This window comes from Pagrus pagrus (genome assembly GCF_965226575.1).
Source record: "Pagrus pagrus genome assembly, chromosome: 11".
Classification (NCBI taxonomy): domain Eukaryota; kingdom Metazoa; phylum Chordata; class Actinopteri; order Spariformes; family Sparidae; genus Pagrus; species Pagrus pagrus.
Genome location: NC_140195.1, coordinates 22,794,650 through 22,810,039, shown reverse-complemented (window position 1 = coordinate 22,810,039; position 15,390 = coordinate 22,794,650). Strand labels below are relative to the sequence as shown.

At 40.1% G+C, this 15,390-nt stretch overlaps 1 protein-coding gene across 2 annotated transcripts in view; it reads left to right on the top strand.

Annotated features, from left to right (window-relative positions):
• Positions 1–15,390, top strand: part of LOC311265815 (helicase ARIP4-like) — a 75,965-nt gene that overhangs the window by 20,885 nt on the left and 39,690 nt on the right. Inside the window, exon 1 of one of the 2 annotated variants that reach the window (XM_084367826.1) lies at positions 15,142–15,356. The exons of the other annotated variant lie outside the window; for it this stretch is intronic. Within the exon in view, the coding sequence (XP_084223952.1) occupies positions 15,353–15,356 (4 nt within the window). The 5' untranslated portion in view covers positions 15,142–15,352. Of the gene's footprint in view, positions 1–15,141; positions 15,357–15,390 lie in introns of those variants that run through there. 2 annotated transcript variants of the gene reach the window in all.

The following is a 15,390-nucleotide window of genomic DNA, read 5'->3' as shown; positions in this document are numbered from 1 at the left end:
TTAGCAGACTCCATCTCTAAACGTTCGCTTCTGTTGCTCGCACTGAAACGATTTCAGCATTCAAGAACGTGCAAAGTCAACAAACAACAAAACATATCATCCACAGGCTTTTGTAGGCAACTGAGAGAGACGGGGACGGTCTCATTCCTCACATCATGTTACAATCTGCTCACATATAGCCAAAAAAAAAAGTGATTAATACACGAATATTGCAATAAATTGTTACAGTACATAGAGCCCCTTTTATATCAACTAATGGTTGAAGATGCACAAGAAGCCAAGACGCCAAGTGTGTTACAAATCTCTCTAAACTTGACAGAATTTCCAAAATATTCTGCTAATCTACAACAACTGAGACTGAAAACATCCTCCTTGGAGCAGATCTGTAAATATCACTTTGAACAAGCTGCAGTGAAAGACAAAACATAATGTACAACCACACCTTCTCATTTAACATATAACATTGCTGTTTTAAACGGAGATTATAGAACAAAGTAAAGCAGCGACTGAACCGTCCACATGTGTGACCAGACCAGCTCTCCACATCAGCCTGTGGCCTTCTGTCCTCCCAGAGGAAACAAACTCCTCCAAACTCTCTCGTCTCCTCCTCTCATTTCTTCTATTGCCAGTATGTGTTACATAACCCAATGAATCATCTATTAGATTTATTAGATGCCGAGTCGTCTGTGTGTGTGTGTGTGTGTGTGTGTGTGTGGCGGTGTGTCTCTCGCACTGTGTTTTTGTGTGTAGGAGGTAAGATGTAAACTTTGGTTGGATAACTTGAATGGCGTCAGTCTTTGGATGACTTTGACCTCATTACGGGGAGAGAACAGCCTGCGGTTTTTAGTATTTACAGTTGTCAGGATTTGAAATGATGAGAGATGGAGGGAGGAGGGGCAGCGCCATCAGAAAGCACCTTGTTAACTTGTCGTCTCATTTCATGAACTTCATGTATCACAGTAACGATCCTCCCACATTTGGACAGCTTTGAAGTTGAATTGCAGTTTAATAAACATCTCCAGTTCTGAAGTATTTAAGCGTCGACTAAATGAAAGAGACAGAGTGCAAGATTAACTGCAGGAATAACAGTTGTCCTTGGATTTTAAATTTGCTTGCTCCCTTTTCTTTTGTATTTAGTGCTCTCACTACATGTGTGCTCTTGTACTTCTGTCTGTGTGAAAACCAACATGAGTTTGAGGCCTTGAACGGGCTGTTTGAGGGTTTTAGGGGGGAAAATGGGTTAAATAAGGAGCTAGAAAGATAATTATAGGCCTATCACGTAAGTATAGAAATTGCATGATTTACTCCGTCCAGCTTATTTTTTGGTTTATCACTCTGCCACAGTGAGAGGTTACACAAGCACATTATAAAAGCTCAACACCCACCCTGCGCACACACACACACACACACACACAGACAATATCTGTCTGTTTCTTTTCCAGAATGTCTTCGCTCTTTCTTTTTCCGTCTTTATTATGTCATGTCCCCTCTTTCTGTTCCTCTGTCACATATAAAACACACTTCTAATACCTGCTGAACTCCTAACATGCTCTGCTAACCAGCATCTGTTAAAAGATGGTTTGTTTTGGCTTAAAACAACAGTATTTTGTCAAATTTACCTACTTCATAGAAATAGTGTTTTGGGCAAATTTTGCTGTACCTACTAAACTTTTGTCCGGCCAGATATGTGAGTTGATCTTTAGTTACAATCCTAGAAATCCTACAATACTCTGCTCTCATTCCATTTGGATTGATCTAGTAGCTTAGACTGTGAGCAGAGCGAATCAAAGAAATAGTTCAACATTGTAGGAAATAAGTGGCTGTCTTTCTACAAGTGAGATAAAGAGAGAAAAACTGCTTTTTTGGATGGATCTAGATCAGTGTTCTTAAACCCTGGTCCTCAGGGACCTTCGCCCTGATGTTTCCCTGCCCCAACAAATTAATTTCACAGATTCTAATGGCTCTTTATCAGGCTTCAGCAGAGCTTAATGATGAGCTGATTTGAATCAGGTGTGTTGAAGCAGGGAAACATCTAAAACATGCAGGGCAGGGGCCCCAACGACCAGGAATGAAGAACACTGATCTAGAGCCTGGTTAGCCTAGCTTAACATAAAGACCGGAAGCAAAGAGAAATAGCTAGCCTGTCCAAAGTTCACGATGTGCCAACTAACACCTCTAAAGCTCACTACCTATGGCGGTTTATCTTGTTTGTTCAATTTGTGCACAAAATGAAATGTCAAATTTTTGGTTTTAGGCGTAGCTATTTCTTGAGTTTGTCCATCCACCCATTCACGTCTGTGCACTGTATCTAAGCGGTTAATAGTAGAAATCAGCAGGCCATGTACTTCATCCAGAAGACATTACACTTGTTTTAATTCATTTCATCTGATTATTATTCAGATTATTTCTAGTAACTGTAGAAATACGATTCTTTGCACTGGAAGACCATGTACCACGTCTGGTTGACAAAATAATCTGGCAGCGTGAGCGGAGGCCAGGGCTTTTAACCTGGCGCTGATTACCTCAATCTGCCGCAGGTGTGTGTGATCAGCCATAGCTCAGGCCACCAGAAAGCCACGCCCACCAACCCCACAGCACCTCTGAAACACACAAGCACAGAACAACCACCCCAAAAAACACAAAAATAGTCCAAATGTAACACCGAAAACCAATAAATATATTCTTAAAAGAAAAGGAATAAAAGCGATAAAACAGGCAAAATCACAGAAAAAGAAAGAGAGAAATAAAAGTAATGCAAAAATAGAAATTATTAGTAATAATAAATAAAGAATAAAAAATCAATAAAGGACGCTAAGAACGATAAGGAGGTGACATCAGACTTTAGTGTGTTTGAATGCTAACATTAGCTCAATATTACAGCTGAGGCTGATGGGAAAGCCTTTACCTTTGATATAATGTATTTACAGCTTTCGATTAATATTTTGTCCAGACACACAGAACAGTATGACATCACCTATATGCAACAAACAAAGTCATTTCAAGCTGTAACTTGCAAATGAAAACATGTTGCCAAGTTTCCTAAGTGTCTCTTTGGTGTTCAGGACAAATTTCAACCCAAACCAGTGAAAAATGAGCGATTGGTGATGTTTTGAATTCACGTACAAGGAATCACAAAAATGCTGAAATTCAGCTCAGAGGGCCAAACTCCAAAAATTCATAACAGATGTTTGTTTTCAAAAAGTATTTGAAAACAAATGTTTGTGTGTGTGTTTGTGTGTGAAAAGAATCAAAGAAAAATCATTTTTGGCAAAAAGAATCCAAGCCAAATAGAACCTACAGAAGTCTGTATCAGGTCTTCAACATTTCTTCAGCCCGACTCTTCTTCAACCACTGACACAGCCGTGAAAACAAGGGAAAGAAAAGCAAGGTAACACTTCAAGAGGAAGACGTCTGATACGGACAATATCTGTTCATCAGAGACAACAGCATTTTTCTGAGAGCGATTATACCAGCCGAAGGAAATGGAGTTCAATAGCGAGCAGCCAGGAGACATGTCTCGGCAGAGACTTCTTCAAGAGCTTGAAGCGACAAAAGAGCAGCTGAGAAAGCAGAAAACCCTGAAAGAAATGTACATCAACAGGGGAAAAGAAACAACCAGAGAGCTAGAGCGGCTGAGAAAGTTCTCAGCAACGCAAAGATAGCTACTCAGGTGAGAGATAACACCAGGCAGAAGAAGAAAAAGGACCTTAATAAAGATGTCAACCAAAAAGCTGATATCTCGCCAATTCGAAATGCTCCCCATACTGTGTCTTTCCGAAGAAACTTCAAGTGCGCTATCTGTGTGGAGTTAACATGTCCTCCCCATGCCCCTGTGGATTTTCCCCGGGTGCTCCGGTTCTCCCACAATTTTCAAAACAATTGTTTAAATTTTGAATTGAATAAAAAAATAATAATAATACATTGGGAAAAAAATAAAATTCCTGCTCAAATAACTTTATTTTGTAATATGTAGTAGTTGTACAGTAATGTATGTAAAATGTAGGACATTGTCTTTCTTGAGATGGGAACACATTTTGCCCCTCAAGTGGTATTTCATTTTTTGCACACTGTCAACATGGATTGTCAAATGACCTGATCAAGAGGGACATAACATTCATTCAGTAATGAAAACTAAGTGACAAAAAACCTCTTAGAGCTATTCTTGCTCTTTGAAGCTGTACTTAGGCAGTGTTGTATATTAAACACACTTATAGATATCAACATGCTAACACGCTCAGAAGGAGAAGGCTAATATGTCAATGCAAAGTTAAGTTTATCATGTTCAATGGCGTACTTTAATAATAATAATAATAATGATAATAATGATGATAGTAATAAACTTTATTTATATAGCACCTTTTAAAAAGAGAGTTTTAAAAGTACTTTGACAGTTAAGCTAGAGCAGGAAATTCAGGAGGACAATATTACAGAATAAACACTCAACAGTCGAGCCAAACGCAAGGAAGCTGAATCTAAAGTGTGTTAAAACAAGAAGGTAGAACAGAGAATGTAAAAACGCAAAAAATCAATATGATATAGTCCAAGTAAAAGAAATAAAAGCATCCTGTTCTGTCATGCCAAGCTTACCATTGCACTTGTATTCGTATTCAGCAGATCATAAACACCTAAGCAAAAACCCTATTGTATCAAATATGATTAACCTTTGGTTTGACACTTTGAATATCAATCCTTCCTGGACATTTTTTAGCCCCATTTGGGTTAATGTCAGTGTTAAACCAGGGAAAAATGATCCAGGATTTCAGTTGTGGGCTGATAAGGGGTTAAGTAAAAAGCACAATATGTACTGAGAAGATGAAATATTAATGTCCTTCTCAGAAATAACCAAACATTTTATATATATATATATATACACACACACACACAAATAGTGTAAGCAGATGTAAGCAACATGTTTTTGATGATATCTGGAGACCTTTTATGTGCTTTTCAATACATGATGTGAATGTTGGTACTTCATTCAACTTCAGTCATTGTTTCAAACTCGGCACTGACTGAACAATGTTCGAGCGCTGCTCGAACAGAGATGGATGGAAAAGTATTAACAAGTCAGCAGGCTTAACTTAAACTTGCATCATGGCATTGTGCTTCAAAATTAGCGTGTCCACCCTGGTGTTGTGTTTTTTATCACAGCCAATCGGAGCTGATAAACACCTGTGACTGCACAATCATTTGAAGCCCAAGTGAATGCCACTTGTACACATTTACATTGAAGACAAAAGCCAGATGTAAGTGGGTGTCGGTGCCTTTTTTTCTCGTTGAAAGGGTTATTAGTGAGCTCTAGAGTTGTTGGTAGGCATCATTTTGAATTTTGAATGCAGCCAGCAAAGGACACCCGTCAAAGAGAGGCCAGTCCCAAATCATGATTGTGGAGTGGCCAGAAACGTAACTTGGGTGAAGTTTTCAGCATATAGAGAGATGTGGGCTCCTCATGTGTTGAATAACCCTAAAATGTGGCAGATAGCACAGCAGAGACCTGTGAACCTGTGAGGATCTCTCTCTCTCTCTCTCTCTCTCTCTCTCTCTCTGGGTTAGGGTTAGGGTTAGTCTCTGTGCGCTCCTGCTTACTGTTCGGGCTTATAAAACATTTTTCTAACAGTTGTGCAACATTTTGTATAACTGACCCAGCAGCAGCAGCACAATGGTTTTGGGGCTGTGAGGTTGCCAGTGAGATTCCCTGAGGAGGTGGAAAAAAAACAGGGGCCTTATTCATAAAGCTTCCTAGCTTGTTGCTAGTGCTAGTGTCTAATAAAATTTCTGATGTTTTCCAACTATTTTCCTTAAAACTAAGACTAGATGCTCGTAAAGATACGCTTTTCATAAAACACCTTAGCTACTAAGGTGAACATCTGTGGATAGGTTACTACACAAGTAGGCCTGTGTTTTCAAACATTTTGTCAGCCTCTTACAATTTATTCAACGTTTGCATTACATAAAATAATATTCATTATTATACCATGTGTTAATAGAGACTACATTTTATGACAATTTCTTTTTTTGATCAACCAATCACAGCTTTTAAAAGAATGTGTCACACCTAGCAACCAGGTCATCCCCATCTCTGCACTAAAGATAAAAGTTTCTGTCACTTTCTTGCTCAATGTTGCTCTTTTAAGTTTCCTAAATTATAAGCTAGGACACCTTTTTGGAAGTTTTTAGGCTGAGTTAGGAGCTTTTTGAGAGGATTCTCTGAATGTTTGTAAATATGGCCCCTGGTGGGAGAGATGAGGATGCTGCATGTGTAGCAAGTTGATGTCAAGTTGATCAACGAGTTTCAAGAAAATTTATACTCTAGGAGGTATTTATTTTGTCAAAGGTAGATTATTGTTTCATAGTATTAAGTATAAAGTAGTATAAGATTTTGCATGGTTGGACCTCCAACATTCAAGATCTGTTGTGGAGCCCAGAGGACATACATCAAGTAAGCACTGAAGTAAAGTTGTGAAAAAAATAACAGCACTTTGGCAGCCAAATTTTTAACACTTTATCCACCAATAAAAAAAGCATCCACAAGGAGGACGACCTCTTAAGCTTGGAACTTGGATGATATTTAAACTAAAGTAATAATTGTATTTTAAGGATTGTTGTCATGCAGTACTGACAGGTTGCAAAGGCATTCAAAGTAGGAAATTAGTCAATAAGGGAGGGGTCTACATAATGACATCAATGTAAATGGTGCGCGATATTCATGTTTTTTATTTTCATTTGAGTTAACAGGAGAACTTAATAGTTATTAACAATTTACAACAGTTTGAAAGCTTTTTACATGACAGCAAGTGGCAAACTTGAACATCAACAGCTGCATCAGCTATAGTCAACAACTGCAAGGAGATGAAGAGGGAGAGATTTTCCCCAGACACCCTTACAAAATCACTCAATTTTGTGAATTGTTGAGTTAGAAGGAACTTTATAACTTTGTGAAACGCTGTCTATGACAAATTCTTAATTATGTGGGCATTCTTGTAAATTCGGCACGTGTTATATTTTAAGTTGTTTCTTTCTTTGAGTAAAAACCTTTGTGTCTATTTGTCCCAGTGATGTTAGTGTTTATTTGCATATAGAGCAGGGAGGTGAGAGCCAATCACAATGGTCACTTGAGATGCATGTGTAAACAAGCCATGCTGGTTTTCAGAACATTATCGGCCTTGTGCCACTTGTGTCTTTCAGTTTCATTTTAAATTTCTAACAGGCTGGTTTGAATTCTGCTGGCCCCTGGGTCCTGAGGTTGTGTACTTTTTCAGCCGCTGGGTCAGATTTTAAGTGAAATCTTGTCTGCTGCGTGGATTTAAGAGGCCACTCTTATTTCAATCACAAAGATCTGAAGCCCCACCTGGCAGGTGGTGGAAGGAGTGAAAGGTTATGATGGAGAAAAAAACATGGACATCTTTATCTTCCTCCCTTTGCAAATCTGTTTTGATCTTGTGACATCATCACCCCCTGCCGTCTCCTGCGTCTGTCCCACGGTTGCCATGACAGCTGTCAGTGTTGTGACAGGTTCCTCCTTCAGGTTCAGATCCCCTTTTCTTCCTCTTTCTCCCTCAGTTTTCTTTTTGTCCCTTTCATACTCTTCTCAGTTTTCTCTGATCTATATTCATTTAAATGCATCCCTCTCTACTCATTTCATTCTTTCTGTCCCTACTTTTTCTTCTAACTACTTTATCTTTGTTGTAATCTTATTTTTATTTAATGAGTTTTATCTCTAGAGAGATTTGGGGTTGTCATGGTGATCACTTGCATCACATTTTGCACCCCTACATGCACAGCTCACGCATCCATGTGGCAAATGACACGTTCTGTTGCTATTTGCAGGTATTTTTAGAAAACGTGCGTTTGGGAAGTCATCACTGAAGTATTTCCCAGCATGTTGTTGGTTTCTGATTGAGGCTGTGTTCACATTCCAATGCCGGGAATCATGTGCATGTGTTTTCCTTTTGCTGTCATTTTTCCCCTCATTTAGAGGGGAAAAGACTGCACAAGTAAAGATGACACAATGGAAATGTACTCGACTGACATGGAAGGTCATTTGGAGACAGACTTTTTTTCCATGATGAACTCAAAAGAGACAGACGGGCAGGATGAGACGAGGAGACTCGCTGATGAACAGATGGACAGGTGTCTAGATATTTCTGTCCTCTCTTCAGGTGGAAGTATCTTTTGTTATATGGGAGAAATCTTTACGTTAAGACAAGAAGCATTAAGTATGCATCAATGTGTAGTATGCTAACTTGTAGGTATTTGATTCACTGGGTTAGCAGAGATCCAAGGTATACTGTGAATATCTCAAGCTTAAGATTTTCCAGAGACTACTCAGTAAAAATACATTTTAGAAAGTGATTTGGGAACACATGGCTCAACAATGACCATCCTGATCTAAAGGTAATAGTTCTATCTTTTTAGAAATGTATATGACGGTTGTCAGGGCATGAAACAAATCATGTGTTGGTCTCTACAAATCCAGATGCAATAGTCTACTAATGGCATAGCCGTAGGGGTAAAAAAAAAGTTTAATTCAAAATTCTAATTTAATCAAGCATTTGAAGAATCATGATACCCAATGAAAATAAGAATGGTCCTAGAATTGAACCCTGGGGTTCTTCACATGTTAAAAAGGAGACACGGTCGCAGAGTGAAACTAAAATCCTACAATCTGAACTGCAACTGATGAAGTCTATATACGTATATTGCTATTTACAGCATATTGATCAGGATATAGAATGAGGTGGGTTTATTGCTGTTCATGTTACTGAAACAACCTGTGTATTGCAGTAAGCTGTGTTTCTACCAAAAGCATATAATCTTTGATGCAGGGGCCACGAAATCACAATTTGAAAATCATTTTTAATATGTGTGATTCTAAAAAAAAAAATTATTCTGAAAAATGATGAGCCTTAAACTGTTGGAAAGCACCTTCCACAGAAAAACACAACCAGCGCACATACATACCCTGGAAAAACCGAGATGTGTGGTGTGTGTGTGGCGTGTGGAAGCGAGGCCATTCGTCAAAAAGTGACATTGAGAAATGGACTTGGGGAGGTGGGACCAGTCTCCTAAAATAAAATCATCCTTCTCAGCAACACAGTGCTGCTGGGATGTCTGTTCTGGGTCAGGTGTGTGTGTGTGTGTGTGTGTGTGTGTGTGTGTGTGTGTGTGTGTGTGTGTGTGTGTGTGTGTGTGTGTGTGTGTGTGTGTGTGTGTGTGTGTGTGTGTGTGTGTGTGTGTGTTGCATGTGGGTGTGTGAACAGATTGAGGGGTGTGTGCTGCATGTTATTGGCTCTTTGCGGCTCAGATGAGGCTGTCGTGAGGTTTAGTCACATCTTTCATAAGATACTCATGCACACATATACATATGTACACACACACACACTGGCCCCTGAGAGCAGCAGAGTAATAGTCTGTTAATTAGCCTGTTGCTCCCCTGCCTGTGTGTAGGCGTCGGTAAGCAGAGTACATGCTCACACTCTCGAGTTCAAATTGAAGAAAAACAAGTAAACATGTTTCCTCCCACGAATGTTACAGACACCTGGTGGTTTAATCAGCGTCAAGATGCATAACCCTGCCAACTTGCATCAAAACAGGACCAGTGAAGCACCAGGTAGTTCCTTTGTAAGGCTCATGGTCAACACTGTATTCTTTACATACAACTTCACATTTTCAACTTTTAATAAAGAGGGTCGGAAGGAATAAACGGCTCAGGAACAAGGTGGAAAGAGCGTCATAGTCTTCAGCTTTGATAAAAACCTCAACCCAAACATGTAATGTGGAAAGGTGTCACTCGTAAGGAGGAGAATTACAACCAACCTTGCAGCTTTTTTAGCCACTTTTATCTCATTGTTTTGGTTTTACGGCACATTCATTATTTCATATATGCTTAGTGATCTCGTCAAGTTTGACTCCAGCAGCTACAGGGAGCTACGTTTAGCAAACAATTTCTATTAAACCCACTGTACTCGACGTGCTCAGCACCAAGTTGCAGACCAACAAAGCTAGCAACTAGCTGGGGAACAGAGGAGTTCACTTTTTCAGTGCACTGGTGTTATTCTATATAATAAAGTTTATTGTTAAACTGTAAAATATACTGCCTGCATTACATGTATTTGTGGCTAATAACCATATTTGAGGGATCATTGCAAAAAGAATTTGTGTATATTGGCTGAAATATCTGTTGATTTTTTTTTTTTTACTTCCTTTTATCAGTATGAAAAAAGTAAATTATATATATATAATATTGAGCAAACGCTTCTTACATTTTTGTTTAAACTAAATATAAATGATATTTATATTGAAATGAAGCATTGTATTATTGATGGCCATTGTTAAAGGCAAACTCAGTGTGATTAGATAGATTAGATAGTGTGGACACACATACTGTACATGTGTGAGCCACAGCAGTTCAGCGAAGCAGCTGTCATGCACACGTAGAGGTATGTTGTGTGTCGGGGCATTACAATCAGCTCAGGACCTTTCTATCTGCAATCTGATCAGTTATTTTATCAGTCTTTGGATTATGTAAATAAACTGCAATCAGATGTTTTTAGATGAAATGTTAAATTACATAATGAGTATCAGCATGATCAAACTCTCTGTGGTCTTTCTCGTCTGATACTGTTTAATTTGGTAGAACAGAAAAAACACTGCTTTCATAACTGCGTGTGTGTGTGTGACCTGATGAAGGTGCTGAACAGAGTGAAGTGTAGGAGGTGATACAGTAACACCACCTGCTCTACATACTGAGCAGACTTCAGATCAGGTAACACTCTGGCTGGATGCCTAACTGATCATGAGTTAGACTAATTCATCAGTAAAACCACCTGCCATCTTTGTTCATGTGTTAGCTGTTGGCTCATCATTTTCACATTAGTCACTCTGCGGAGGCCTGCTGACATGTTTATCATCAGATGGTGAGCGGACCTTTTCAGCACCGGTCAGGAGAGGAGAATATCCGATCTGGGTCTCTCGCGGCTGCGGAGAGTTTTTCAGTCTGAACCACACTGATCAGACTCAACACATTTAATATAATTTCTACTGAACAGCTTTAATCCAAATGCTGAGATCTCTATGTAGAGTTTACATTGAGACATTTTGTGCGGGTTTACCTTCGTTCCTACAAATATAATCATTGTTTACATCTGGGTGTCCTGACTATTTAGAATAAAACCTTTTGATTCAATATTAATTTCTTTACAGTGTCACAAGTCTCAATAGATCTGGTGTTTTTAGTAAATTCAAAAGTCTAAACAATACAAGTCACGTATTTTCACCAATGAAGAAGGTTTATAAAGTACAAATTGTTCCTATGATAAGCACCGACTGGCTTTTGTGTTCTTAATGAGGCATGACATCCACTCATGCTGACGTCCAAGGTTCATTCTTGACGTTGGAAACAGCAGTGGGGGAAACAATCTCAGCACAGGGTCCATTGAGTCTGTGTTCTGGAGCTTTTGATCATTTCACATGATCTTTATCAGCAGGCAAACTGAACCTCAGATTATTTTTTAAGGCAACATGGACAAGAAATCTACACTTTTTATTCAAAAGTGGCGGAAAAGCCACTAAATTACTATTGTTTACTCAACTGTATAATCCACTAACCCTGTAGTATCTGTGTAATCGTTTAGGTGCAGTGTGTCCTCTCACTGATTTATAACTGCTTTCGTTCCTGTCTGAGGGCAAGTTAGGGATTTAGTCATGGGTAAACTGAAGCTAGGAATGAAAACCGACCCTTCTGTCACTATATCCTTTACACACCCTGAGCTTCCTTCTCAGCATTTCAATGATTCTTACCATTGTTTTTTTCTTAACAAGCGTAGGCTTTTGTGTTGTCTGATGCTGGTGGTGTCCCGCCCGGTGTCTGGGAGTGCAGTCATGGGTGTAAAGTGTGAACAGGAGGGGGCTGAGCACACAGCCCTGGGGGGCTCTGGTGTTGAGCAGTAGAGGTGTGAGGCTACATTCGGGTCAAATCAGGCAGTGCGGCTAAAACGCAGGTCTTCCAATTCATTTTAATGAGGTTAGTCCGTTTTGGCTGTGGTGGTGCGGGCCACAGTGGGTTCCAAAGAAGAAGAAAAAAGCCGGCTGCAGGGAAAAAGTTGAAACTCAGACTCAACTTTTGGAAATGTTTCACTTGTGATCACTCAGTTTGGTTTTGTGCCCCAGTATAAACCAAACCACAATGATCTTCCTCACATCCTGTTTTTTTCAATTTCAATCTGTCATTGAGGAAAAATGCTCACCAGTAGGACCAGCATGCTAGTAGCATAAAAACAATGCGGCTTCGACTTTTGTCAAACTAATCAGTGGGGGGTTCCCAACACATCATACACACGGACCATGGAGTGACACTTCCACACTCCTACAGCTTCATGGCTTCATGATTTCATGGGTGATATTGTGTTTAATGCTGAGCTGAAGTCTGAAGAATTCTGATGTAGGTGGTTCTTACCTTCAAGGCAAGATGGGGCTTTAAGTAGTGAAAGTATCAGTACACCAAAACTGTCTTGGTACCAGCTCTTTACTTTTAAGTTTATTTGTGTTACTGATGGGTTGTTCATTCTGTGTGCACTCATCTATTCAGTAAATCTGGAGCATTTAGTGTGTTTAGCCAACCTTGCTGAGCTTTTGTAGGGAAGTGGGTTTTTCATTTGTGGTCAGAAAAAATGTTGTTTCTGTGATGTAATTAGCTGTTAGTATATTGTCAGGCAATATATCAAATTGACAGTATATTTAGGTGTTTAATTTTTTCATCCAGGGAACTTTCTGTTGTGGCCAGTGCTAATCTTTTATTTCTCTCGACCCACTTTGTTTGAGATAAACCCAACAGGATATTAAAGGCTCACTATGCACCTTTTTTAAAGGCCTGTAAACAGACAGAGCTCTTGATACGAGGAATAACAGCTTACAGGAGCGAACACGAGCTTCCGATGAACTTTAAAGCCCTATGTTTACATTTTGTTGATATTGGAGCAAAACAAGCTCGTATTCTGAGAACAGAAAGATCAGTCCGACAGTTCACTAATGAATATTGTCATATTTTTACAGATTATTAACAGATTATTTTTGTAATGTAGATTTGTTCTTCTTCCAGCCCTTTCACAACACACTGTGACTCTCTCTCGCTCTCTTTCTCTCTCTCTCTCTCTCTCGCTCTCTCTCTATTGGTCAATCGAGGTTATGTAAACAGTGAAATGTGAGCTTTCTTTCCCCACAGGAGGAGGCGTGGCGGAACAGAACTGTGGTACTGTGGCAAAGGTGAATGCGTGTGTATGTGTGAGCGGCCATCATACGTTGCCAGGCAGTCCTCAGCTTCACATTGCTGCTGTCACCGCCTCCTCCTGCCTCCTCCTGCCTCCTCCTGCCTCCTCCCCCAACTCGCTACGCTGCCCCTCCCCCAGGCTCTGTGGCAATGTGGGTTAGTGTGTATAGCCATGTGAGACTGGGCTCTCACCTTCAACCGTGTGTGTGTGTGTGTGTGTGTGCGTGTGTGTGTGCGTGTGTGTATGTGTGTGTGTGCGCAAGTGTGTGTGTGTGTGTGTGTGTGTGCGCAAGTGTGTGTGTGTGCGCAAGTGTTTGAGTGATCTGTGAAGGATAAGCCCACACCACTGACATGGCTTTAAAGGGGTCTTTGGGTTCACAGGCTTGTTTTGAAACAGCCCCCTCCCCTTATTGTCACTGATTTTCTGTTTCCTGGTTTCATGTACTCTCGTTGACTTCATCATTTCACCTGTTTGACGGGTTTCTATCCTTAGCTTACTGTTTATTTTCCCTTTCTTCAGCAATGGTTTGTCTTTTTTAACCCTTGGCTCCTTTTTTCCATGCCTCCCTCTCACCTTTTTCTCTTCCAGTTGTCATTTGTCTTGGATATTTACTCTGTATTTCCCCTTAATTCTACTCACCATCCTCAGCATTGATGGTTTTCGCCTTGACGTGTTGCTGAAATTTACTGTCTGTGGCAATTATGGTGTTTATGAAGTGTTTATTGCAGTTTACGACGTGCGATACCGTCCCGTGAAGCCAAACTTTACTTTCCGCCGCGTGCGCTGACCAGAAAGTAGTAGCACATGACTCGATTCATCCCTGCTCCTGTTTTTTTCTCTTCTTTTAATCCTCCTCTCACTCTTCATTTAGTTTTCTTGTTTTCCTTCCTTCTCCAGTTGTAGTTTTCCTCTCTCTCCTTCCTTCCTGTCCATTTCTGATTGCCTCATTCCTCCACAGGGGTAATATTCGCAAGGCCTGAATGGTGATGGCATGGTTTGTAATAACACGTTAGCATTGTAGTGTCTGCTGCATATTATCAACAAGGACATATCTGTTTGCGTGCCTGCTGAGGGAAAATTATCCTTTTTTTTTAAGAATTTTGCTGAGAATCTGTGTTCTAACTGAAGTCATTTTGATGTTTGTGCAACATGTGAAGGTGGACAAAATAACAATAACATTTTACAATGTTAATGGCATAGGCTAAGTTCAATCATGATTGTGTCATTGATTTAACAATCATATTTTTTTGCTTCATGTATAGCTTAAAATGGCCAAGACTTGATATGAGAAACCTAAAGTGCTTGGAAGTTACTTTATTTCTCATCATGACAAATGATAGTGATCATTATTGGGATTTGTATTTTTAATGACAAAATTGAGTCCAATACGAATGATTTTGGCTTGTGATTTTGTCCTCCTCTTTATTTGCATCCTTTCACATTTCAGAAACTGTCACAGAATTTATTTTCATTTTAAACGCTTGTCTTTTATTTGGAGTTGTGATCTTCAAAAGAGTCCAGTGAAATGATCACAAATCAACAACACCACAGATTGCAGCAAACACTCCAGATTATCCTTTTACATCCCTGCATTCAACCTCTCCCCACACCTCTCTTCCTCCTCCTCCTCTATACATCTTTTCCTGGTCGAACCCCATTACCCCTGTTACCTAAGGCAGCCTCTATGGAGTGGGCGTGGCTTCGTGACGTCACACTCGCTCCTGTGTCAGTTGGCTGGGGGAGGGGAGAACGAGAAGGAGGAGAAGCAGCACGAGCGGGGGGTTTCCTACACACGGCAGGCCGGGGCAGCTTTCAAGCGACTCATTGTTTTGTAATTGTCCCAATGGCCTTCTGTCCTCACTGGAGCGCCGGTAAAGCTGCGAGACGAGACTAGATGTTCAGAGCCGCACACACACTCTCTCACACACACATTGACACAGTTTAGACAGGACATTGAGGGAAGTGTGTTACTAGCAGTATGAAGGAGGAATACACACCAGCTGGAGTACGTTTAGAGTGAGTGGAGAGGAGGCATGGATCTCTCAGCAAAGAAGTAGGAGACAAAAAAAAACTTTCAACCACATGACATGGGTGAGTAGCTGAACATTTCTTGTTAGCTGACTGG